Source organism: Crinia signifera, chromosome 4 (genome assembly GCF_055691185.1).
Source record: "Crinia signifera chromosome 4, ASM5569118v1, whole genome shotgun sequence".
In the NCBI taxonomy this organism is placed as follows: Eukaryota; Metazoa; Chordata; class Amphibia; order Anura; family Myobatrachidae; genus Crinia; species Crinia signifera.
The window spans coordinates 323,468,872-323,495,740 of NC_139220.1; the positions used below are offsets into that span (position 1 = coordinate 323,468,872).

General features: G+C 54.2%; 1 protein-coding gene across 7 annotated transcripts in view; it reads right to left on the bottom strand.

Annotated features, from left to right (window-relative positions):
- Positions 1 to 2,102: 2,102 nt before the first annotated feature.
- Positions 2,103 to 26,869, bottom strand: part of MINK1 (misshapen like kinase 1) — a 66,963-nt gene continuing 42,196 nt past the window's right edge. For 2 of the 7 annotated variants that reach the window (XM_083185693.1, XM_083185692.1), the window contains 29 exons: positions 26,640 to 26,750; positions 26,425 to 26,515; positions 24,166 to 24,296; positions 23,516 to 23,570; positions 21,659 to 21,737; positions 19,642 to 19,817; positions 19,458 to 19,527; positions 19,157 to 19,361; positions 17,617 to 17,724; positions 16,856 to 16,942; positions 13,797 to 13,976; positions 13,582 to 13,713; positions 12,201 to 12,437; positions 11,426 to 11,511; positions 9,678 to 9,787; positions 9,455 to 9,543; positions 9,243 to 9,266; positions 8,035 to 8,198; positions 7,407 to 7,527; positions 7,143 to 7,283; positions 6,754 to 6,865; positions 6,049 to 6,219; positions 5,804 to 5,947; positions 5,410 to 5,544; positions 5,223 to 5,323; positions 4,956 to 5,105; positions 4,667 to 4,826; positions 3,987 to 4,126; positions 2,103 to 3,885 (listed from right to left, as the gene is read on the bottom strand). In XM_083185693.1, coding sequence (XP_083041819.1) covers positions 3,802 to 3,885; positions 3,987 to 4,126; positions 4,667 to 4,826; positions 4,956 to 5,105; positions 5,223 to 5,323; positions 5,410 to 5,544; positions 5,804 to 5,947; positions 6,049 to 6,219; positions 6,754 to 6,865; positions 7,143 to 7,283; positions 7,407 to 7,527; positions 8,035 to 8,198; positions 9,243 to 9,266; positions 9,455 to 9,543; positions 9,678 to 9,787; positions 11,426 to 11,511; positions 12,201 to 12,437; positions 13,582 to 13,713; positions 13,797 to 13,976; positions 16,856 to 16,942; positions 17,617 to 17,724; positions 19,157 to 19,361; positions 19,458 to 19,527; positions 19,642 to 19,817; positions 21,659 to 21,737; positions 23,516 to 23,570; positions 24,166 to 24,296; positions 26,425 to 26,515; positions 26,640 to 26,750 — 3,594 coding nt within the window. In that variant the 3' untranslated portion in view covers positions 2,103 to 3,801. The remainder of the gene's footprint in view (positions 3,886 to 3,986; positions 4,127 to 4,666; positions 4,827 to 4,955; positions 5,106 to 5,222; positions 5,324 to 5,409; positions 5,545 to 5,803; positions 5,948 to 6,048; positions 6,220 to 6,753; positions 6,866 to 7,142; positions 7,284 to 7,406; positions 7,528 to 8,034; positions 8,199 to 9,242; positions 9,267 to 9,454; positions 9,544 to 9,677; positions 9,788 to 11,425; positions 11,512 to 12,200; positions 12,438 to 13,581; positions 13,714 to 13,796; positions 13,977 to 16,855; positions 16,943 to 17,616; positions 17,725 to 19,156; positions 19,362 to 19,457; positions 19,528 to 19,641; positions 19,818 to 21,658; positions 21,738 to 23,515; positions 23,571 to 24,165; positions 24,297 to 26,424; positions 26,516 to 26,639; positions 26,751 to 26,869) is intronic. The other 5 variants (XM_083185696.1, XM_083185694.1, XM_083185698.1 and 2 more) reach the window with 5 other exon arrangements.

Consider the following 26,869-nt stretch of genomic DNA (forward strand, 5'->3'; position numbering starts at 1 on the left):
GAGCGGTACCATTGATTGGCATCTGGCACACTCACTGGGGTGTGGTGCTCTATAAAGAAAGCACACTAATTCACTGCCTGAAGGGAAAGCGGTGTATGGAATTTGCACTGTGTGATAATCTAGTGCCAGCGGGCGAAATAGGATTTGTTTGCATTGCGATAGACAATGAGAGACCATTTGGGGGAGAGGTGGCAGTAATGTAGGCATGTCATGACGAGGGTGGGGCACCATCGCTGCAGGCAACTCCGATCCTGTACACAGGGGAAAGGCCTCTGGCTTCTTACTACCAGCGGCCCTGAGGTTGGTGGTTTGCACCGATGGAAATATGCCGTTACGTCCTCCTTCATCCTTGCCAAAATCTGTGCCCATGTGCAAACACACTTGTTCTGTTCCGGCATCCCACCCAATACCCACACCCTTGTACACGTCTCTAAGTGCTGGGGCAAGAGAAGGATGTTGAGAAGACTTTCACTGGACTGTTTTATGTATCTTAGCAAAGATTGCTAGCCTTGTGGCACGAGTATGATGGACAGGTAGGTTCAGAAGTGAGGACAATGTGGAATACTAAAATCTTGCAGATCATCTCATACTAAAAGCTCATATGACACAAAGCCACCAACATAAGGAGAGGTCCTTACGGCCACATCGGACCTCCAGCAAGTCGCCGAGGTTCCCAGAAACATTCTTCAGAATAAGGCCCTTATTCTGGTTGGTGCCTTAATGTCCGCGTGCGTTCGTGCCGCCGATGTTTTGTGTCTGCGCATGTGCAGAGTCATATCTGCGCATGTGCGAACGGAACGCACGGCCACATTCCGCATGAAATGTGTACACTACGAACAGGGGGTGGAGAGGGGCGTGAAGGGCTGTTTGGCCGCATTAATATATGCATACGCCCCGCGTTTCATGGGCGTTCCCATGAAAACGCTGGGCGTACGTATGGTAATGCGGCCGTGACGCATGTATAGGGGGCGGACATATGACATTGCCGGATGTCAGCTGCCCGCCCAGATCCCTGCTTTTGCACGGAGAAATGCCTGTGTGGTCTGAGGTTGCGGGAGCTGCCTGGCCATTCGGTCCTGCATTCTATGGTCTGCGAATATCGAATGATGGGGGAGGTTCCCTGAGATGGAGGAGGTGTATTCTTGAGAAATACACGTGCGGTCCGTTCGGACAGCTTCTTACCGCGTACGGACGAAGTTGGCGATCCGTATGGAAGGCGGGGTTTAGGACGCACGGTGCTGGCCGCATATTCGGATCCGGCCGCACCGATCAGAATAAGTTTGGCCTAAGTTTGGGAATAGACAGTTTGGAGAGGACTTTACGACGGGTCTCTATGTCCAATGCCCTAACTGAGCTGCATTGTGTTGCTCAAAAAATGGTTAAGCCATTGATCTTTTCCTGATTAGGGTTCCGAGTCCTGTTACCAGCCTTGAGGTAATGGGTACGCAGATGCCAAAGTTATCTGTTCACACAGCGCCCTCACCCATTCTACCCTTTCTTAGACTCCAAGCTTCGGGTTTACTTGTAGATGGAACACTTATGAGAACCATTAGGCCAATATGTCCACAAAGGCAAGTACACTATGACCACCTATCAGCTGGCTGGAGACACCTTTCTGAGACCAGGGTCCACCTTTTGAGAGACCCGGGAGAAATGTCAGGTCAGGGTATGGCGGTGTCAGAACAGGAAGCGTTGTTTCAGGCCTGGCGTAGTACCTCATGGGAAGCGAGCAGAAGTGAAGTCTCACCCCATAGCAGAAACTTTTCCAGTATTTATAAATGAAATAAAATGACCCCTAGTATAAGTACTTTGGGCAGTACAGATAGCATAGTGGCTAGCATTGCTGTCTCACAGCACTGAGGTCTTGGGTTTCGATTTCCACCACGGCCCTTAACTGTATGGCGTTTGTATATTCTCCCCATGCTTGAAGGGTTTCCTCCCACATTCCAAGAATATCACAGTAATGATGAGGGAGGACACAAAATTATAAAACTTGAATTCATTAGTGACACCTAAAGGAAAGTCGAAGCATTGCACAGACATTGCCAGTAGATGCGAGATATCACCCGATATCTGTTCAGGTAAATGCATTAACAAGACGATGATGTTTAGCAGACATAACTTTATTTAAGAGCAATAACATATCACCAATTTCATCTGTTTTTTTTTTTTTTTCAAATTCAACCTTTATACAATTTGCTACATAAAATAATATGTCATCACCTTCTTATAATCATCTGTCAAGTTTACAAAAATAGCAAATTCAATCCCGCTTCTATGAACACCTCGATTGTCTCATTCTGGGGGGAGGACTCCGGGGTCACCCAAGTTCACACACAAGGAAAATAAGATGCTGGGGCAGGGTGTCTAGTATTTATACATATAGATCAGGTTTTGTTTTTGGTACAGCCACTTTTCGGTTAGGTGGTGCACACTCTGAGAATCTCCTCAGTAAGCCCATTTGTTCGGTGGTGCACACCATGAAAATCTCCTCAGTAAGCCCATTCGTTCGGTGGTGCACACCATGAAAATCTCCTCAATAAGCCCCTTTCGTTCGGTGGTGCACACCATGAAAATCGTTTGGTCAGTTGGTGGTGTACACGTGAGAATCTCCTCAGTAAGACCCTGTCCGGTCGGTGGTACACATGGTGAGAATCTCTTCAGTCTGTGCAAACCCTGGCGTAAAGTGGAGCTACCCAATGAGACGTGCTCTCCTCTGCGTTCTAAGCGGACATGAACATCCCTCGCCATCTGCATGACTAATGCCACCGCCTCGTCACGCGCACATACTCCCCATTGTTACCTTTACGATGCCTGCGTCGTGCGCTACAGGATGGCGACTTTCCAACCGACCGCTGCAGAAACCCCGTGAAGCACCTGCACATGGCACCAGGGGAAGGTATCCAAGTAGGTTTTACTCGGCAGAATGGGAGCAGCTCCGAATACACTAGGCTAAAGGAAGGGGGCGGGTTTAGTGTCCTACAAAGGGAAGTGGTGACATGCAGTTTGGAGAAAGAAATCACTAGATATTAGCAACTAAATATGGCGGAACAGCTACAAAATGAAAGAACTACAGTAGAGTAAACCTATTAGGAAGGCCAGTAATGGATTGTGTACACATTGTCAAGCAGTGGACTTTGGGTGAATAGTTTATATCGATCCCCGATAAAGTGTCTTTCAACGAGCAGCCTTCGTCTCTTACTCTTAAACCAATAAGACCCAAGTGCATACAAGAAGAGGGTGCGCTAAGTCACCCGCACGTCACAGAAGGGGGAGCCAATGATACCATTTAATATGAATTCCCTTTTCGGGACGATCCTGTTAACTTCTTGTTGGGACTCGCCCATTAAGCCGTCATTTGAACACTCTCTAAAAAAAACATTACAATAAAAAAAAAAAATATAACGAAAAACATCCCATTCCCTCAAACCGCCATTAAACGGAACACTCTAAAAAACTTGGGGTTGGTTCCGCAATCAGAACACTAGCCAAGATGCAAATGCCTTTCGTCAAGGTAAAGGCCGAAAACCTTTGTCAAGACTTACCCCCCCCCCCTTCTTCTTGCTTCTTGTCCCCCCAAACCTTGAGGGTTCGGTGATGGTATATTGGTCTCATAGTTATACACCCAAATAAATTATATAACTCAGATAAAAGAAGCAAAGCAGGGAGCTGTGGTAAGTATTGGGGGAAAGGGGAATGTTTTTCGGTGTGGGAAGGTGGGGTGTGCGGGGGGACTCCAGTGTGTCGGGGAGGTTGGGAACAGTCTCTCGGAATCTCTTTATCCCCAAACATCTTTTCATTTCACCAGTTCATGATACAGCTGCGATTTAGGGTCATGAAATAGACCTGGCTGCTCCCACCAGAACGAACGGAGGCAAAGAAAACCTGCGGGAGATGAAGGATTTGGGGAAACGTTATTGAAAAGATTGTCTCAAAATTACATGTCCATAAGGTATGTTAAGACCGATCTATCTCTCGCTCATTACCTTATCGTTGCGTTCGCACAGGAACTTGAGTCGCTGGGCCCTCTTGTGCATGAAGACCCCATCGAGGTGGCCGGTCTCTACTGAGCGAATCTCAATGGCTTTCTCTCCCCAGCCCATAATCTGATTGGAGCAGATGTATGCTGGGAAGGAAGCAGATTGCGGTCAAGACAATGGATCACAAAAGAGCATCCTATTATGCGCAGAGATGGCCTACAAGAAGAGTAGGCACCTCTATGGCCTACAAGAAGAGTAGGCACCTCTATGGCCTACCAAAAGAGTAGGCACCTCTATGGCCTACCAGAAGAGTAGGCACCTCTATGGCCTACCAGAAGAGTAGGCACCTCTATGGCCTACCAGAAGAGTAGGCACCTCTATGGCCTACCAGAAGAGTAGGCACCTCTATGGCCTACCAGAAGAGTAGGCACCTCTATGGCCTACCAGAAGAGTAGGCACCTCTATGGCCTACCAGAAGAGTAGGCACCTCTATGGCCTACCAGAAGAGTAGGCACCTCTATGGCCTACCAGAAGAGTAGGCACCTCTATGGCCTACCAGAAGAGTAGGCACCTCTATGGCCTACCAGAAGAGTAGGCACCTCTATGGCCTACAAGAAGAGCTGAATTAATGTATATGCTGGAGAATAGGACATACAAGACATTTTCTCAATGCAGACATTACTCACCCACGGAGGTTGGCATCTCTCCCCACTGTAGAACCACATCCTTAATTATTCTCCCATAAGTGTTCACGTAAACGCCCTCATCCTCATAGCACAGTAGCATCTCCATCCCGTCCGTGTTTGGCAGGAATATTATGGCGTGAGGGTTAATCTGACACTGAATCTAAAGCAGAACAAGAAAACATTCACGTATTAGAAAATTAAATTCCAAATATGCCTGGGTTTATTGCATTTAGTAAAACTGCACCCAAATGTGATTTGGTGATTGGTTCAAGGTATATTAGAGACTCACATGGACAGGTATGTAGATGTCATAGTTATTCCCCGAATCCACGTCTACGGCATGGAACCCGGATGAAGAGCCATAGATGACCTTTAATCTCTGACCCTCCTCCACGGTTAGGTCCACCAGCTGCGGCCGGTGGGGGAGGTCTGTGAAGGACTGGAACAATGCATAGAGTCACAAGGAGAAGATAAGTGCCATTGGGATGAACATTACTGAAATCATCATTATGACTATTAGAAGACTGAAAAACTGCTGCCCGCCATGGTCACTTACCTTAAAAGCCATGAACTTGTGGTAAGGTTTAGGTGCCCAAGCGTAAACCTCTACAGAGTTCTTCAGCGCAATTACAAGGAACTTGATGCGTTCGTATTTGACTGAGAAAAAGGAAGGACAGATGAGTATCTTCTGGTCTACAAGCAGTCGGACTACAGCAGTAAAGGAAGACCTTGGAAGTCCTTACCTACTCTATAATGTACACATCCATCCATGTCTCCTACCATGCTCCAGCCCTGTTTCTTCTCCACCTCTGGGTCATTGTGGAGGATCTTGTTTCTGAGCCATGAGAGATAGTAGACCCGCAGCTTGTTCCTCTTACCTGGGACACAGGAGGACAGCTAGATCAGAAAGGCAATTGTACCGGTGGAGATACTTGGGACAACTGTGAATACGGAATTAATTGCTGTGGTGGTCACATCTGAATGTTGGATATCTTGGCCAAGATATTTTTGGAATCTGATCAGAAGCAGATTGGAGGTCTGTAAGGTTTCTATGCGTCAGAACATTCCAGGATGCACTTCTGCGGCCATACTGTGAAATGAAAACCCTGTCTTCACATCTAAACCATGTCTGCTCACCACTGATGGTAATGAGGAGGTTAAGTCCTTCTAGGACATCCATCTGCTGGAACCTCCGGCGGGTAATCAGACTATAGACCTTGCCCTGGCCGCTGCGATCCAACAGCATCAGCCCATTCTCCGTGCCAACCAGTAGGTTCACACCTGCGGCAGTAAACCAGAAAGTTACATACATGCAACCAGAGAGACTAGTATCGCCAAAACGTTACATGGACAAGAAGCTTCCTTCCGGTGCCCACTCTCACCCCAAAGCGCGGCGCATAGGATCTCCGAATTGAATCTCTTCTTATATTTCCTGATCTCTGGAGTGTCGCTGTGTGGTCTAGTGTTGGTTGGATTCACATTTACTACCGATCCCTTACGAGCTTCATATTTAAGTTGCTCCAACCGGGCAGCGTCTCCACTCACAAACGACGCTGCAGAGGGAAGTACACATACACATTAAGGACGGGAGGAACATGAGATGAGCAAGGAGGAAGATGTTCTCCACAGAAAGATTAGGATGGGTTTGTGAGGGCATACTAGAGACAGAAGAGGGGGTTAAAAGGGAGTAGAGGAAGGGGTCAAGGACGGACCCTTCCTTTAGGGCAACCCTAAGGAAAAGAAGAGTGTAGGTGAGAAACGCATGTTTGAAGGAAATGGGAGAGAGTGGTCAGATTGGAGGGGCAGGTTGTGGAGATGGGCAAGGAGATAGCAAGCTTGGAGAGAGGGGATAAAGTTGGAAGGAATGAGGTCAAGGTGTAAGTAGAGTGAGAGAGCGAGGGAGGAAGAGGGACTTTGTCCTCAGTGGTGGGGGTGAAGGAAGACCAAGTGGAAAGGGATAGGAGGAGGGCGAAGCCCTTGCGGATGGCGCCAGTCATGGATGTGATGTTGGTGGTATACAGGCATAGAGAAGAGAGAGAGTGGAGGGTAAAGGGGAGTAAGAATTGGAAGATTATAGAACACAATACCTGCCACAGGGATGGTATCACCGCTGCCTCCTGATGACTGGTACAAGCCCAGGTCCACAAACATAGTAAATGAGGTTTTCGGAGGTGCCTTCACCAGGCCACGGGATTGGTACTGTGGGCACAGAGAAGGCCTTCTATGTAAATCACCCATCATCTCCCATGGGTCCATATCAGGATCCGCACCACCTCCTATCTCTCGTTCTGCTCTCGTATCGCCTCCAATATAAACCAAATGCCCAAAACATTAACCCTTCATCTCTAATTCCTGTAGAATGGCTCTTCTGTCCACCCATGAGTCATTAGCACAGCCAACACCCATAACCCAATCCCAAACATCTCCACAATGTGATACATTATAGAACCGTCCCCCATATTCCTCAGCCACTCACGTCCGTCCCACTGCCTTCCTTGTTGGGGGAAGAGCCTGGACCCTTTGGCTCGGTGGGGGAATGGCTTGGCTGCACTACATCAGGCAGGTTGGTGTAGCCGTTGCTGTCAGCATGCAGAAGGTTCCGCTCCTCCTCTGGCGTCTGTAAGGGACAGATAATCAATCATATACTGCTTACCGTAGACGGGTGATACATAGACATAGCAGAGAACCACCGGCTCTAACACTGCGTACAACATCTCCAGCTCTGCAAGTCAATGCTTACCCGCTGCACAATCATGGTGCCGTCCCCGTATGAGCTGTCCGAGGTGCTCCCCACCAGCTCCTCCACATCATGCACCACCATGGTGCTCACACTGTCTGTGTCAGCATCTCGTCCATTCCGACTAGAACAGAAGAAACCTCTGAGTTAGCAAAGAGCCAGAAATGTCACCTGGGAAAGAGTCCTGGACACCAGCACCAGTATCACTCAGGAGCCACATACGCAGGGAACAAGAGGAACAGTGCCTGAGACACCTGGATCCAAATTCCTGCTGGAAGATTAATTACACATGTCCCCACTTCACCTTCCTCCCAGAGAGTGCTGTTCTAGCCCTACTCACCCACAGCAAGGCTACCTCAGTAGTAATATTACCTGGCTGAGGATCCCTCTCTGCTCCCCTCCCTGTTACCTAGCCGAGCAGCCCTCTCTGGTCTCCTCCCTGTTACCTGGTTGAGGAGCAGTCTCTGCTCCCCTCCCTGTTACCTGGCTGAGGAGCAGTCTCTGCTCCCCTCCCTGTTACCTGGCTGAGGAGCCGTCTCTGCTCCCCTCCCTGTTACCTGGCTGAGGAGCCATCTCTGCTCCCCTCCCTGTTACCTGGCTGAGGAGCCATCTCTGCTCCCCTCCCTGTTACCTGGCCGAGGAGCTGTCTCTGCTCTGCTCCTGTCGCTCTTGGTCCCCATCTTCCTCCTCTTCGTCACTGCTGTCCATCTCATCGCTGGAGGAAGAGGAGTAATCCAGCGCTTTTTTGGGAGGTTTTGGAACATCTTCAGGACGGTCCTTCACTAATAAGTGGTCCTGGTAGAGGGGGGAGGAGCCAGTTAGATGGCTGGGGAAAAAAAAACGTACCAAATAGGATACACAGGATAGGGGCATAAGATACACAGGACACGGGAATAGGATACACAGGACACGGGGATAGGATAAAAGTATCCACCATCCTCTCCTACACACACACACACACAGCCACATACTGGCATCCTCTCCCACACACACTGCCACAAGCTGCCATCCTCTCCTACACACGCTGGCATCCTCTCCTACACACACTGCCACAAGCCGGCATCCTCTCCTACACACACTGCCACATGCCGGCATCCTCTCCTACACACACTGCCACAAGCCGGCATCCTCTCCTACACACACTGCCACACGCCGGCATCCTCTCCTACACACACTGCCACACGCCGGCATCCTCTCCTACACACACTGCCACACGCCGGCATCCTCTCCTACACACACTGCCACACGCCGGCATCCTCTCCTACACACACTGCCACACGCCGGCATCCTCTCCTACACACACTGCCACACGCCGGCATCCTCTCCTACACACACTGCCACATGCCGGCATCCTCTCCCACACACACTGCCACACGCCGGCATCCTCTCCCACACACACTGCCACACGCCGGCATCCTCTCCCACACACACTGCCACACGCCGGAATCCTCTCCCACACACACTGCCACATGCCGGAATCCTCTCCCACACACACTGCCACACGCCGGAATCCTCTCCCACACACACTGCCACACGCCGGAATCCTCTCCCACACACACTGCCACACGCCGGAATCCTCTCCCACACACACTGCCACAAGCCGACATCCTCTCCTACACACACTGCCACACACACCAGCATCCTCTCCCACACACACACACTGCCACAAGCCGGCATCCTCTCCCACACACACACACTGCCACACGCCGGCATCCTCTCCCATACACTGCACCACACTGAGTGACAGTCATACACACAGGCCATCCTCCTACACTGTACCATGCACACACAGGCCATATACCGGACAGTGCACGGACAGCCTGAGCCAGGGACACTAACCTCTCCTATTGCCCTCTTATAGCTCTGACCGCAGTAGAGAAAAGAAAGAGGTTAGTATAGCAGCAGAAGAAGATAATTAGGAGATTCCCACAGCGTCACCCCCACCAGTGACACCAGTCCGTGCCAACGTGCAGAGTATCAGAGATGGAAACTACAAAGACCCCCTCCCCCTATAGCACGGGTGTCCCCAGGACAGGAGGGAGGACACTCACAGCCGGGCGTCCTGGCCGGGACCGATGCTCATCCCCTGGAGTCTTGCTGCCGGGGGGACTGATTGACGACTCATCCAGCTTATGGGGGGCTGTAAAAGATACCGGCTGTTACACATGCAATGAGGTTCAGAGATCAGAGAAGACAAATCCCCTCACCCAGAATTCACTGGGCCCTTTACACCTCACAGGGTCACCAATAGCCCCATGTATAATAACATCTCACCTATGCGGTTCCTCTCCAGAGATCCGGCCTGAGGCAGGTTTGGGTGAGGGGACTGCAGTAGGGAATCTCCTCGTTCCCAGCCACTCTCGGCCCGGCGCAGGTCTGGGTTACTAGACGAGAAACCACACGCAGGGTATGTGTCGGAGGGTCCACCCAATGAAAGTCGATCGTCAGTAGGTCCATAGGTCGACAGGACATAGGTTACCAGTCACCTGCCGGCCTCTCTACACCGCCCCCGTCACCTGCGGCCTCTCTACACCAGCCCCCCGTCACCTGCGGCCTCTCTACACCAGCCCCCCGTCACCTGCGGCCTCTCTATACCGCCCCCCCGTCACCTGCGGCCTCTCTATACCGCCCCCCCGGCACCTGCGGCCTCTCTATACCGCCCCCCGGCACCTGCGGCCTCTCTATACCGCCCCCCGGCACCTGCGGCCTCTCTATACCGCCCCCCCGGCACCTGCGGCCTCTCTATACCGCCCCCCCCGGCACCTGCGGCCTCTCTATACCGACCCCCTGGCATTTGCGGCCTCTCTATACCGCCCCCCCGGCATCTGCGGCCTCTCTATACCGCCCCCTGGCACCTGCCGGCCTCTCTATAACAGCCCCCCGCCACCTGTCGGCCTCTCTATAACAGCCCCCCGCCACCTGTCGGCCTCTCTATAACAGCCCCCCGCCACCTGTCGGCCTCTCTATAACAGCCCCCCGCCACCTGTCGGCCTCTCTATAACAGCCCCCGTCACCTGCCGGCCTCTCTATACCGCCCCCGTCACCTGCCAGCCTCTCTATACCGCCCCCGTCACCTGCCGGCCTCTCTATACCGCCCCCCGTCACCTGCCGGCCTCTCTATAACGCCCCCGGTCATCTGCCGGCCTCTCTATACCGCCCCCGGTCACCTGCCGGCCTCTCTATACCGCCCCCGGTCACCTGCCGGCCTCTCTATACCGCCCCCGGTCACCTGCCGGCCTCTCTATACCGCCCCCGGTCACCTGCCGGCCTCTCTATACCGCCCCCGGTCACCTGCCGGCCTCTCTATACCGCCCCCGGTCACCTGCCGGCCTCTCTATACCACCCCCGGTCACCTGCCGGCCTCTCTATACTGTCCACTTAATATGTTACCTGGCATTTGCGGCCTCTCTATACCGCCCCCCGGCATCTGCGGCCTCTCTATACCGCCCCCCGGCACCTGCCGGCCTCTCTATAACAGCCCCCCGCCACCTGTCGGCCTCTCTATAACAGCCCCCCGCCACCTGTCGGCCTCTCTATAACAGCCCCCCGCCACCTGTCGGCCTCTCTATAACAGCCCCCGTCACCTGCCGGCCTCTCTATACCGCCCCCGTCACCTGCCGGCCTCTCTATACCGCCCCCGTCACCTGCCGGCCTCTCTATACCGCCCCCCGTCACCTGCCGGCCTCTCTATACCGCCCCCGGTCATCTGCCGGCCTCTCTATACCGCCCCCGGTCACCTGCCGGCCTCTCTATACCGCCCCCGGTCACCTGCCGGCCTCTCTATACCGCCCCCGGTCACCTGCCGGCCTCTCTATACCGCCCCCGGTCACCTGCCGGCCTCTCTATACCGCCCCCGGTCACCTGCCGGCCTCTCTATACCGCCCCCGGTCACCTGCCGGCCTCTCTATACCGCCCCCGGTCACCTGCCGGCCTCTCTATACCGCCCCCGGTCACCTGCCGGCCTCTCTATACCGCCCCCGGTCACCTGCCGGCCTCTCTATACTGTCCACTTAATATGTTACCTGGCTCTCACAGCCTGGACCGGTCTGGTTCCTCCGGACCCACTTGTATTCAGGGCTGTTGCTATGGACGTCGTTCGCTGTGGAACCTAAGATGGAAGTAAATGTGAGAATTTGGTATATGAACCTAGGTATAAGCTGAAAGCACCTGTTGCCCTCACACAGTGGAGGCGGCCATCTCGTTGTGGCTAATGCCGCACAGTAGTGACATTGGGAAATGCTCATTGATGGCGGTTCAGCACACAAAATGGCCGCCCCCACCGAGCGCAGGCGACAGCCCTGCACCAGAGGAATGTGGAAGAAATCAGACAGGGAATCGTTAGTAAATTACAAGAGAACCCAGAGGAGAAAGCCGGATCCCGATTATAGTGGGACACAACGGGAGGTCCGTTTGTTAAGGCAGAAAGAAGCCAGGGCCCTGATCATTGCATTAGTCAGTGTGAGCCTGGTTAGAAGCGCACAACAGAGACAGGCAGAAAACATGGCAGGAAGAGCCTAGACATGCCATAGGCGGAATCAGCAAGATATACAGGAGAGCCCCATGGGATTATGGGTAATAAATGGCAGCTGTGACCATGGATTAATGGTTAGAAGATGCGGCCAGCAGCACCTAATTAACTAGTCAGAGTTTGGAAAAGGCATCAAGAGAGTAGATGAAGAACGAAGCTGCAGAGGTCAAGATGGAGAAGACACCGCTGGGCGGGACGCAGGAAGTGCAGAGCAGATCGAAGCGGAAACCCACCACCAGCCGCGGAGGACAGCGCTGCCTCTGCGTTACCTTGGGAGGAGGGACCTCTGGCTCCATTTTCACCCAGGGACCCCTGTCAGGCCGGGCTGTGGGTACAACCGCATCGGGGGATGGGTCTGAGCTCTGGCGGGCCAGCTGGCCCCGTGAGGCCGGAGTGACCACAGCGGGCTGGCGGCTGGTGACGTGAGCTGCTGGCGGGTCTTGCAGGGAATTGGGCCGTGGGTTGGGTTTCAGGGCCAGGCGGTTTTGTGGGGTGGATCGGAATGGCTGGGGGGAGAGATGGATGAATGAATAAATGTATGAATACATGAATTGGGGGGGGGGGGGGGGGGGGAGATTTGTGAGAGGAGACGGGAACTCCTTTTATTACTTTCTTTGTATCCAATGAGCAACGTACATGAAATCAGTTATACTGGTATCGCGCATTACATATTACCCCCCCCCCCCCCCCACCACCACCTCTCTAATGCTGGGCTGTATATACTTCTATATGTCCCCCCTGCAGGATGCACCAATCACAGTGGCGTAATGTTGCAAATTAAACAACAACCGGTAACGGAACTGACCAGGGAAAAAAACAGCAACCTCATCGCAGCAGCAGACTTTCTGGGTGGATGTGTTTCTGCCGACGGGCGAGCGCATTTGAGAACAAGAAGTGAAATACTTGGAACTCTATTTGATCGTTTGCTTTATCTCTCCCCTCTATGAAAACGGCGCGGCTCACGCTTTTACTGCTGTTCGTCGAAAAAAAAACAGTTTTGTTCGGTCACCTGCGAATGAACGCGCAGGACACCGATAATCGCGCACTTGTGATAGTTAGCAGAGCGCAGTTTTAATGCCGGGGGAGAAGCACAGGAAAAGCGCCTGCATCCAGTCATGTGACATTGCCACCCGGTCATGTGACCAGCGGTGCCGCACAGGAACAGATGGACGACTTGTGTGCGTGCTGCAGATGAAGCGGAGATCCCTGGACCATGCGCATCACAGCCTCTCAGTAAAACTCTGAGCAGCAGAGACGGAGTCCGCAACGTAGACGTCCACCGCTGACGGATTTTCCCTCGCATCAATGGTTTGCAACATTTTGTGGCTCATTCGCCCCATTAGACACCATTGCTACATACCAAGACATGGTGGACACCAACAGCCACGTGTCACCAGATCACAGGACATGAAAGACACAATCAGCTGTCGTGAAATTACAAGTCCCAGCATGCCCTGCCATAGTTCTGTTATTAGAGAATGCTGAAACTGTGGCAATGCATGCTGGGATGTGTAGTTTTGGAACAGCTGTAGAGCCGCAGGTTACCAAAGTGGACCTTTTGCTTGTTGACCCCCCTGATCCACACCCGTTTTAGGTCACATTCAATAAACATTGAGTGTTTCTGGAGACCACCACTAGGGGCTGACTTACCTTGTGCTCCTGGATGTCTATCGGCCTCTGTGAGGGAGGGGTTTGTGTAGGGGTCCCGGCACACTCCACCGATCCCAGCTTGGTGATGGAGAGCGGAGAGCTTTGCTTGTTCAGCCGGGAGCGTTCCTCCACCTAGAAGACCGTTCTGGATTTAATGCACAATACAATCACAGGGGTATTGGGAGCCGCTCCCGGTGACTGAAGGGGGAGCCTACCTCTCTGGCCCAGGCGGGCTTCTCGCTGGGGTTCATGACGGCCCGGTTGTAGTGGTAGAGCGGCTTCTTGTCCTGCTGTTGCTGCTGCTGCAGGGATTTCAGGTAGGCGTGTTCTTGCTGGAGCTGGCGCTGCAGACGCTCCGACTGGCGCTGTTCCTCCAGCTGTTTGCGCTTGTACTCCTGCCCAGACAAAGCGTGCTAAGTGCGTCTGCCAGCAGCAATGCAGTGCGACACTAGTACGGGCCACACACCCACCACAGACACACAGTCAGTACATCGACACAAGTGTGAGGGAGAGACGAGAGGGACGCAGGCTGGAAGGAACAGCAAAGGGACAGGTTCATCCTACATTATGTCTCCCCTAGGACCTGCTTCCAGTCTAACACTGTGACAAGGACAATCCGCTGCCAAGTATATTATATGGAGATCAGCTCGATGCCGGAGTGCGCATATGTACAGAACCTGCACTGGGGGCAGTAGTGCGCACATGTAGAGAGCGTGGGCTGGGGGCAGTAGTGCGCATGCATGTAGAAAGCGTGGGATGGGGGCAGTAGTGCGCGCATGTAGAGAGAGTGGCCTGGGGGCAGTAGTGCGCATGCATGTAGAGAGCGTGGCCTGGGGGCAGTAGTGCGCGCATTTAGAGAGCGTGGCCTGGGGGCAGTAGTGCGCGCATGTAGAAAGCGTGGCCTGGGGGCAGTAGTGCGCGCATGTAGAAAGCGTGGCCTGGGGGCAGTAGTGCGCGCATGTAGAAAGCGTGGCCTGGGGGCAGTAGTGCGCGCATGTAGAAAGCGTGGCCTGGGGGCAGTAGTGCGCGCATGTAGAAAGCGTGGCCTGGGGGCAGTAGTGCGCGTATGTAGAAAGTGTGGCCTGGGGGCAGTAGTGCGAGTATGTAGAAAGCGTGGCCTGGGGGCAGTAGTGCGTGCATGTAGAAAGCGTGGCCCTTGGGCAGTAGTGCGTGCATGTAGAAAGCGTGGCCCTTGGGCAGTAGTGCACGCATGTAGAAAGCGTGGGCTGGGGGCAGTAGTGCGCGCATGTAGAAAGCGTGGGCTGGGGGCAGTAGTGCGCGCATGTAGAAAGCGTGGCCTGGGGGCAGTAGTGCGCGCATTTAGAGAGCGTGACCTGGGGGCAGTAGAGCGCGCATGCAGAGAGTGTGTCCTAGGGGCAGTAGTGTTCACATGTACAGAGCACGGCCTGGGGACAGTAGTGCTTGCATGTAGAAAGCATGGGCTGGGGCAGTAGTGCGCACGTGTAGAGAGCATGGGCTGGGGGCAGCAGTGCGCGCGTGTAGAGAGCATGGGCTGGGGGCAGTAGTATGCGCATGTAGAGAGTGTGGCCTAGGGGCAGTAGTGCTCGCATGTACAGAGCACGGCCTGGGGGCAGTAGTGCGCGCATGTAGAGAGCGTGGGCTGGGAGCATTAGTGCGCGCGTGTAGAGAGCATGGGCTGTCGGCAGTAGTGCGCGCATGTACAGAAACTGCGCTGGGGGCAGTAGTGCGCGCATGTAGAGAGCGTGACCTGGGTGCAGTAGTGCGCGCATGAAGTGTGTGGGGGCTGGGGGGCAGTAGTGAGAGTGCTGCACCGTAAGGTAACAGGAAGGAGCGGGCACTGGCACACAGTATAGTGTGTACGGGGGAAAGGCACCACCTTAAGGTAACAGGAAGGAGCGGGCACCAGCACACGGTATAGTGTGTATGGGGGGAAAGGCAGCACCGTAAGGTAACAGGAAGGAGCGGGCACTGGAACACAGTATAAGGTGTACGAGGGGAGAGGCCGCACCATAAGGTAACAGGAAGGAGCAGGCACCGGCACACAGTATAGTGTGTACGGGGGAGAGGCTGCACTGTAAGGTAACAGGAAGGAGCAGGCACCAGCACATGGTATAGTGTGTACGAGGGGAGAGGCCGCACCGTAAGGTAACAGGAAGGAGCGGGCACTGGCACATGGTATAATGTGTACGAGGGGAGAGGCCGCACCATCAGGTAACAGGAAGGAGCGGGCACCGGCACATGGTATAGTGTACACGAGGGGAGAGGCCGCACCGTAAGGTAACAGGAAGGAGCAGGCACCAGTACATTGTATAGTGTGTACGAGGGGAGAGGCCGCACCGTAAGGTAACAGGAAGGAGCGGGCACCAGCACATGGTATAGTGTGTACGAGGGGAGAGGCCGCACCATCAGGTAACAGGAAGGAGCGGGTACCAGCACATGGTATAGTGTGTACGAGGGGAGAGACCGCACCATAAGGTAACAGGAAGGAGCGGGCACCAGCACATGGTATAGTGTGTACGAGGGGAGAGGCCGCACCGTAAGGTAACAGGAAGGAGCGGGCACTGGAACATGGTATAAGGTGTACGAGGGGAGAGGCCGCACTGTAAGGTAACAGGAAGGAGCAGGCACCAGCACATGGTATAGTGCGTACGAGGGGAGAGGCCGCACCATCAGGTAACAGGAAGGAGCAGGCACCAGCACATGGTATAGTGCGTACAAGGGGAGAGGCCGCACCATCAGGTAACAGGAAGGAGTGGGCACCAGCACATGGTATAGTGTGTACGAGGGGAGAGGCCGCACCATCAGGTAACAGGAAGGAGCAGGCACCAGCACATGGTATAGTGTGTACGAGGGGAGAGGCCGCACCATCAGGTAACAGGAAGGAGCAGGCACCAGCACATGGTATAGTGTGTACGAGGGGAGAGGCCGCACCATAAGGTAACAGGAAGGAGCAGGCACCAGCACATGGTATAGTGCGTACGAGGGGAGAGGCCACACCATCAGGTAACAGGAAGGAGCAGGCACCAGCACATGGTATAGTGTGTACGAGGGGAGAGGCCGCACCATAAGGTAACAGGAAGGAGCAGGCACCAGCACATGGTATAGTGTGTACGAGGGGAGAGGCCGCACCATAAGGTAACAGGAAGGAGTGGGCACCAGCACATGGTATAGTGCGTACGAGGGGAGAGGCCACACCATCAGGTAACAGGAAGGAGCGGGCACCAGCACATGGTATAGTGCGTACGAGGGGAGAGGCCGCACCATCAGGTAACAGGAAGGAGCGGGCATTTACCAGTAACAGGGCCTGTTCCTGCAGAAGCTGTTGCTGTAGAATCTCTAACTGTCTCTGTTCTTCCTCTAACTTGTGTCTGATATATTCCTATGAGGAGAGATACAGAAAGAGCCAAGAGACAGATGGGAGAAATCATAGAAAACACAGGTGGAAAGGAGGAAACGCCCTGTGTTACACAGAAATACCCCCTCCCCCACAGTAAGGACTGTGCCACGGGGGTAACAGACAAGGACCACGTGAGTATGTACCCCCCTTACCACACCATTGGGTACAGACACAGACCGGAGCCACTGACAACAGGAACAGAGGTAGCAGAGCATATAGTACATGAGCCCTCGTCCTGCAGATAGATATGTACCCCCCCCCCCCCCCCCACGCGCGCGTGCCATGCTGCACCATAGTGCCCGCAGATAGGAGTGTGCCACTGTACCGCAGTGTTTAATTTTAAATGTGCCCTCATCTGCAGTACAGTGCAGGGCCCGTATATATGACTGTAAGCCCCGTCCTGCAGTGTGTCCGGCAGTGAGGAGTGCCAACAGTAATAAACAAGCCTCGGTTATGCAGTGCTCGCATATATGACTATATAGTGCCCGCAATTGTAAACGTGCCACCATGCTGCATTGGGGCAGTGCCTAGTTATCTGTCACAGTGGCGCAGTGCCCGTAATTACGAATGTTCCCCCCCATGCTGCAGTGCCCGCAGTTCTGAACATGCCACCGTCCTGCACGGTCTACAGAGCACCACTATTCTCGGAAACTAACCTGCTCTCTCTCGGCCATGCGCCGCTCCTCCTCCCGGCGGATGTCATCGCGCCTCCTCTGCTGTTCCTTCTCCTGCTGTTTCCTCTGCTCTCTCTCCCGGTGCTGTTGCTGCAAACAGGACAGGAATTAGTGCACTGCAGCATGTAATGGGCGCGAGGCTATATGCTCCTCAGCCAGATGCCTATGAAATAACACTTCACAGGATTCAAACCACAGGCAGGGAAAGAAAAACGGTCCATGGGACCACCCAACCACCATGACTTTCCATAGATGTACTGCAGAGTACTCAGCAGTACTGCTGGTGGGCCCAATACTCTGCTGGAATGGCCGACCTAGACACAAGTGGTGAACTCTGGGTGGTCTACAGGGAGACCCTTACTTCCTTCACACGCCTGCGCACACGAGAGGTGACCACCGGGTGGCTACAGGGAGACCCTTACTTCCTCCACGCGCCTGTGCACATTAGGGGTGACCACCAGGTGGCTACAGGGAGACCCTTGCTTCCTTCACGCACACGAGAGGTGACCACCAGGTGACTACAGGGAGACCCTTACTTCCTTCATGCACATGAGAGGTGACCACCAGGTGGCTACAGGGAGACCCTTACTTCCTTCATGCGCCTGCGCACACAAGAGGTGACCACCGGGTGGCTACACAGAGACCCTTACTTCCTCTACGCGCCTGCACACACGAAAGGTGACCACCAGGTGGCTAAAGGGAGACCCTTACTTCCTTCACGCACCTGCGCACACAAGAGGTGACCACCAGGTGGCTACAGGGAGACCCTTACTTCCTTCATGCGCCTGTGCACATTACAGGTGACCACCGGGTGGCTACAGGGAGACCCTTACTTCCTTGACACGCCTGCGCACACAAGAGGTGACCACCAGGTGGCTACAAGGATACCCTTACTTCCACCACGCGCCTGTACACATTACAGGTGACCACCGGGTGGCTACATGGAAATCCTTCCTTCCTTCATACGTCTGCACACACGAGAGGTGACCACCGGTTGGCTACACGGAGACCCTTACTGCCTTCACGCACCTGAACACATGAGGGGTGACCACCGGGTGGCTACAGGGAGATCCTTATTTCCTTCACACGCCTGCTCACAGGAAAAGCGACCACTGGGTGGCCACAGGGAGACCCTTACTTCCTCCACGCGCCTGCGCACACGAAAGGTGACCACCAGGTGGCTAAAGGGAGACCCTTACTTCCTTCACGCACCTGCGCACACAAGAGGTGACCACCAGGTGGCCACAGGGAGACCCTTACTTCCTCCACGCGCCTGCGCACACGAGAGGTAACCACTGGGTGGTCTACAGGGAGACCCTAATTTCCTTCACACACCTGCGCACCTGAGAGGTGACCACTGGGTGGCCACAGGGAGACCATTACTTCCTCCAACTTAGACACCTGTCGACCTTCCCACCTGTCGACCCAACGGGGTCGACAATACGACCGTATCCCCACCGGGAGACCCTTACTTCCTCCGCGCGCCTGCGCACATGAGAGGTGACCACCGGGAGATCCTTACTTCCTCCACGCGCCTGCGCTCCTCCTTCTGCTCCTCGATGCGTCTCTGCCGCTCGTGCAGCAGCTGTTTGATATGCGCCTCTGAGTCGCGGTGCTGAGGCCCCATCTGCTGCTGCTTCAAGGCTTCGGAATTACTCTTGTTCTCCTGCTGCAGCCGCAGGAACTCGCGTCTGAGCGTGGACTCCCCCGGAACGTTCATGATGGAGCTGACAAACACAAAGCAGAAGCCTGGTCATGAGGACACCACTGTGTAGACCACGTACCGGCCAACAAGGACATTACACTGGCCAGAGTGAGCTCACCTTGGTTCTCCTTCCTCCCCATGGTTCTCCTCCTCGTCCTCACTGCCACTGTACTCATACTCCGTCTCATCTGTATTGCACAGGAACACAAGCGGACCTCTTACATCGTGCATCATATAAGACAGGGGGCATGCTCATCAGGATACAGACCGCTCCCCTAGTACATGTCCCCGGGACCACCTACCCTTCTCTCCACGCTTTTTCCTGGAGCGGTCAATGTGATCTTTCAGCTGGATCCTGACCTGCCTCTCTGTGGGCTGGTCTCGGATGAAGGGGTATTTCAGGAGCTGCTCAGTGGGTGGGCGGCTCACATAGTTCTTGATTAGACAGGTGTCAATGAAGTCAATAAATTTCTTGGACCTATAAAGAGATGGAACAGGACAGAGGAGGACACACAATGTTGTCTGATGGTCAGTGCACTCTCCATACTACACCGGGAAGCTGTGCTGTGTGGGGATTGGTCAGTGCACTCTCCATACTACACCGGGAAGCTGTGCTGTGTGGGGATTGGTCAGTGCACTCTCCATACTACACCGGGAAGCTGTGCTGTGTGAGGATTGGTCAGTGCACTCTCCATACTACACCGGGAAGCTGTGCTGTGTGAGGATTGGTCAATACACTCTCCATACTATACCAGGAAGCTGTGCTGTGTTGGGGGTTGGTCAATGCACTCTCCATACTATACCGGGAAGCTGTGCTGTGTGAGGATTGGTCAGTGCACTCTCCATACTACACCGGGAAGCTGTGCTGTGTGAGGATTGGTCAGTGCACTCTCCATACTACACTGGGAAACTATGCTGTGTGAGGATTGGTCAGTGCACTCTCCATACTACATCGGGAAGCTATGCTGTGTGAGGATTGGTCAGTGCACTCTCCATACTACATCAGGAAGCTGTGCTGTGTTGGGATTGGTCAATGCACTCTCCATACTATACCGGGAAGCTGTGCTGTGTTGGGGATTGGTCAATGCACTCTCCATACTACACCGGGAAGCTATGTGGTGTGAGGATTGGTCGGTGCACTCTCCATACTACACCGGGAAGCTGTGCTGTGTGAGGATTGGTCGGTGTACTCTCCATACTACACTGGGAAGCTGTGCTGTGTGGGGATTGGTCAATGCACTCTCCATACTATCCTGGGAAGCTGTGCTGTGTGAGGATTGGTCAGTGCACTCTCCATACTATACTGGGAAGCTATGCTGTGTGAGGATTGGTCGGTGCACTCTCCATACTATCCTGGGAAGCTGTGCTGTGTGAGGATTGGTCAGTGCACTCTCCATACTACACTGGGAAGCTATGCTGTGTGAGGATTGGTCAGTGCACTCTCTATACTACATCGGGAAGCAGTGCTGTGTGAGGATTGGTCAGTGCACTCTCCATACTACACCGGGAAGCTATGCTGTGTGAGGATTGGTCAGTGCACTGTCCATACTACACTGGGAAGCTATGCTGTGTGAGGATTGGTCGGTGCACTCTCCATACTACACCGGGAAGCTATGCTGTGTGAGGATTGGTCGGTGCACTCTCCATACTACACCGGGAAGCTATGCTGTGTGGGGATTGGTCAGTGCACTCTCCATACTACACCGGGAAGCTATGCTGTGTGGGGATTGGTCAGTGCACTCTCCATACTACACTGGGAAGCTATGCTGTGTGAGGATTGGTCAGTGCACTCTCCATACTACACTGGGAAGCTATGCTGTGTGAGGATTGGTCAGTGCACTCTCCATACTACACTGGGAAGCTATGCTGTGTGAGGATTGGTCAGTGCACTCTCCATACTACACCGGGAAGCTATGCTGTGTGGGGATTGGTCGGTGCACTCTCCATACTACACTGGGAAGCTATGCTGTGTGAGGATTGGTCAGTGCACTCTCCATACTACACTGGGAAGCTATGCTGTGTGAGGATTGGTCAGTGCACTCTCCATACTACACTGGGAAGCTGTGCTGTGTGAGGATTACAAGTACTGTATACTTATGTATATTTGTGTAATTAGATGGTTAGCTCTTATGGGTCAATGAATGACTACTATGCTCTATAAAGTGGTGTGTAACTCACGGTGCTCTGCCCAAATACCATAATAATAATGTAACAATAGGAAGCAATTGGTTGTGCAGCCTAGCATGGTTTATTTGATACAATCCTATAATCTATCCTAACGCTGCGGTCATGTGACTAGCTCTATAGTTCGGTACGTACCACTTCTTGGATTTCAGCTTGGGAGGAGGATTCCTGGGGATAAGGAAGAGGGCTCTCATAGGATGCATATCACAGAGGGCTGGCGAGACAGGAGAAGGGGCAGTGTATTAACGGGCAGTATACAATAGCCAAGCGTCACAGTACGTATACACTATCCCCAGCCTACATTACACTGGTACTGTACAATTATACGTCTGCCGAAAACCATATACTGTAGCTACATGACCCTCTCAGACACTATGCCCCCCCCCCCCCCACCGGCTGTTCTATTACAGCCTGCTGAGCCGGTTTATGGCAGGCCGGGCTACCGGGCAGCGGCTGATACATAGTTCAGCGGCGCTGCCCGGGGACACAGCCGTGGGGTCTTTTTTTTAGGGAGTGCTCCCAAGAAAAAACTCGCCCAGTGGGGAGCGCGCTCTAATAAAAAACCACCACTGCAGGGGTTAATGGTTACATTGCATTGTGTTACTATTGTAGGCACTAGTAATAATAATACAAAAATCCTGTTCTATACATTGTGCCTTTTTGTGCCTGTGTGTGGGTTCCCCTTGCCTCTCTGCTGTGGTGTGAACTGAGCAATGAAGAATGAGCTGCAGGACTTTGTCGGGCTGCACCCACTCTGTGGAATCCCCTCCCAAGCACAATAAGATTCCTCCAGTCTCCAAACCTACAAGCGTTCCCTGAAAACTCACCTCTTCAGGCAGCTTATCAAATGCCAGAACTATACGTTCCTATCGGATCACATGCCCACTGTACACTCCATACATATCCATCTCTTTCTTTATCACATTTTCCTACTGGGTCACCGTATCATACAGCACACCGGGAACCTTCGCATTCTGGTGGAACAAATGCCTATTTCCCTATAGAGCTTGCGAGCGGGGCCCTCATATCGTTGATGGTCTGTAAATTCCCAGTTTGTTGTAAAACAGTCTCCTATAGTGAAGCGCAACAGAATATGCTGCGCTATATAAGAAACGGTTAACAAATAAATTGCTGCCTACATGCCACCACCCGGTAACATCTGGCCGGCAATGCTCCAGCACTATTATCTACTATTCATTTATTGGGGAACAAAACTCAACTAGTACTAAGAAGTAAAGGAAATCTGTCTCTCTTCACTGCTTATCGGAGATATCCCAATGGTCATTCGGTATTCTAAGCATCCACACTGAGTGTGCCCACATCAGCACCTCCTGCAGGGTCTTACACCTAACGGGCATCTGGCCCACAGACACAGTAAGCAATACAGCCACACACAGAACCATAGAAATCAGCCGCCACGTATCCCGCAACTCAGCCGCCACGTATCCCGCAACTCAGCCGCCTCCTCTCCCGCAACTCAGCCGCCTCCTCTCCCGCAACTCAGCCGCCTCCTCTCCCGCAACTCAGCCGCCTCCTCTCCCGCAACTCAGCCGCCTCCTCTCCCGCAACTCAGCCGCCTCCTCTCCCGCAACTCAGCCGCCTCCTCTCCCGCAACTCAGCCGCCTCCTCTCCCGCAACTCAGCCGCCTCCTCTCCCGCAACTCAGCCGCCTCCTCTCCCGCAACTCAGCCGCCTCCTCTCCCGCAACTCAGCCGCCTCCTCTCCCGCAACTCAGCCGCCTCCTCTCCCGCAACTCAGCCGCCTCCTATCCCGCAACTCAGCCGCCTCCTATCCCGCAACTCAGCCGCCTCCTATCCCGCAACTCAGCCGCCTCCTCTCCCGCAACTCAGCCGCCTCCTATAATTCAGCCTTGGCTCGGGAACATAGTCACTTCAGAAAGAACAATCCATGAATATGCAGCTGTTCTTGCACAAATAATGCTGCAGACTGGGGGTCTCTGGAGAAATATTACAATACATGGGAAGTAACTTACGTGGCGCGCCTTCTGCCATCTCTATAGCTGTGATTCCCAGGGACCAGATGTCACTCTGCGGAGACACAATCACAGATGCAGCAATGTATCACTCATCCCCATCCCACAACAGCAACATGGTACACGGACCCAGATAGGTGGGAGACCCGGGTGACTTTAGCCTGGCCTGGCCCCACCCCCACAAGGTGACGCTGGCCTGTCCCTGTCCAACTCCCCCCCCCACAGAGGGGCACTAGCCTGTACTTGCCCCCCCCCCCCTCCTCCAGGGTGACGCTAGCCTGTCCATGCCCACCACCCCCCCCCCCCCACCCCACCTGCAGAGGGAAACAAGCCTGTCCTTGTCCCCCACAGGGTGACGCAGGTCTGCACCTGCATCCCCCACAGGGTGATGGTAGACTGTCCCTGCCGCCCTGCCCCCCACGCAGGGTGACACAAGCCTGTACCTGCACCCCCCGCGGGATGATGGTAGCCTGTCCCTGCCACCATTCCCCCCCCGCAGGGTGATGGTAGCCTGTCCCTCTCCCCCCACCCCGCAGGGTGACACAAACCTGTTCCTTCCCTCGTAGGGTGACTCAGACCCCCCCCAGGTGGCAGCTACAAGTACCGTAATAAACCCCACATAAATGTGCAAGGGGGTGAGTATTTCTTACCCTGTAATCATACGTAGCATCTGGGTTCTCATCACAGGCGATGACCTCCGGAGCCATCCAGTAGGGCGTCCCAATGAATGTATTTCTTCTACCTACTGTGCGATCCAGTTGGGCGCTCACCCCAAAATCAACTGAGATCAGAAGAGAGAGAGGAGACACTGAGCGGTGAGGAACACTGAGCCGGGGTAACCGGACACATGAAGAGTGTTGGGGCGGGAGTAGGAGACACTGAGCGGTGAGGAACACTGAGCCGGGGTAACCGGACACATGAAGAGTGTTGGTGCGGGAGTAGGAGATACTGAGCGGTGAGGAACACAGAGCCGGGGTAACCGGACACATGAAGAGTGTTGGTGCGGGAGTAGGAGACACTGAGCGGTGAGGAACACTGAGCCGGGGTAACCGGACACATGAAGTGTGTTGGTGCGGGAGTAGGAGACACTGAGCGGTGAGGAACACTGAGCCGGGGTAACCGGACACATGAAGTGTGTTGGTGCGGGAGTAGGAGACACTGAGCGGTGAGGAACGCTGAGCCGGGGTAACCGGACACATGAAGAGTGTTGGTGCGGGAGTAGGAGACACTGAGCGGTGAGGAACACTGAGCCGGGGTAACCGGACACATGAAGAGTATTGGGGCGGGAGTAGGAGACACTGAGCGGTGAGGAACACTGAGCCGGGGTAACCGGACACATGAAGAGTGTTGGTGCGGGAGTAGGAGACACTGAGCGGTGAGGAACACTGAGCCGGGGTAACCGGACACATGAAGAGTGTTGGTGCGGGAGTAGGAGACACTGAGCGGTGAGGAACACTGAGCCGGGGTAACCGGACACATGAAGAGTGTTGGGGCGGGAGTAGGAGACACTGAGCGGTGAGGAACACTGAGTCGGGGTAACCGGATACATCAAGAGTGTTGGTGTGGGAGTAGGAGACACTGAGCGGTGAGGAAAACTGAGCAGGGGTAACCGGACACATGAAGAGTGTTGGGGCGGGAGTAGGAGACACTGAGCGGTGAGGAACACTGAGCCGGGGTAACCGGACACATGAAGAGTGTTGGTGCGGGAGTAGGAGATACTGAGCGGTGAGGAACACAGAGCCGGGGTAACCGGACACATGAAGAGTGTTGGTGCGGGAGTAGGAGACACTGAGCGGTGAGGAACACTGAGCCGGGGTAACCGGACACATGAAGTGTGTTGGTGCGGGAGTAGGAGACACTGAGCGGTGAGGAACACTGAGCCGGGGTAACCGGACACATGAAGTGTGTTGGTGCGGGAGTAGGAGACACTGAGCGGTGAGGAACGCTGAGCCGGGGTAACCGGACACATGAAGAGTGTTGGTGCGGGAGTAGGAGACACTGAGCGGTGAGGAACACTGAGCCGGGGTAACCGGACACATGAAGAGTATTGGGGCGGGAGTAGGAGACACTGAGCGGTGAGGAACACTGAGCCGGGGTAACCGGACACATGAAGAGTGTTGGTGCGGGAGTAGGAGACACTGAGCGGTGAGGAACACTGAGCCGGGGTAACCGGACACATGAAGAGTGTTGGGGCGGGAGTAGGAGACACTGAGCGGTGGGGAACACTGAGCCGGGGTAACCGGACACATGAAGAGTGTTGGTGCGGGAGTAGGAGACACTGAGCGGTGAGGAACACTGAGCCGGGGTAACCGGACACATGAAGAGTGTTGGTGCGGGAGTAGGAGACACTGAGCGGTGAGGAACACTGAGCCGGGGTAACCGGACACATGAAGAGTGTTGGTGCGGGAGTAGGAGACACTGAGCGGTGAGGAACACTGAGCCGGGGTAACCGGACACATGAAGAGTGTTGGTGCGGGAGTAGGAGACACTGAGCGGTGAGGAACACTGAGTCGGGGTAACCGGACACATGAAGAGTGTTGGGGCGGGAGTAGGAGACACTGAGCGGTGAGGAACACTGAGTCGGGGTAACCGGACACATGAAGAGTGTTGGTGCGGGAGTAGGAGACACTGAGCGGTGAGGAACACTGAGCCGGGGTAACCGGACACATGAAGAGTGTTGGGGCGGGAGTAGGAGACACTGAGCGGTGAGGAACACTGAGTCGGGGTAACCGGATACATCAAGAGTGTTGGTGTGGGAGTAGGAGACACTGAGCGGTGAGGAAAACTGAGCAGGGGTAACCGGACACATGAAGAGTGTTGGGGCGGGAGTAGGAGACACTGAGCGGTGAGGAACACTGAGCCGGGGTAACCGGACACATGAAGAGTGTTGGGGCAGGATACGCACTCACCCAGCTTAACCTCTGCGTTCTCCGTCAGTAGGACGTTCTGGCCTTTGATATCACGATGGATGACTTTGTGAGCATGGAGGTGGGACAGCCCCTGCAAAATAAAAGTGGCACCGCAAGCTACAAATCGTATAAGTACACCATACATTCATGCCGACATGAGACACAAGAACTGGGTGGAAAGAGATGGAGGACAGCGGAGCGCGCACACAACTCACCCGCAGGATTTCCCGGCAGATGTAGGCAATGCAGTCCTCCTTCAGAGCGTTCCCCTTGGTGTTCTTCACCAGATCCGTGACCGAACCCGCACCGCAGAACTCCATAACCAGCTGCAAGGAGAGAGGGCAGCTATAACATACAACGCAAACCCGAGGTGTACGGGTGGGGCTTACCGGCGAGCAGAGGAAGAGCGGCAGGTACCGGCTCACAGCTACCTATGTTGTAGTGG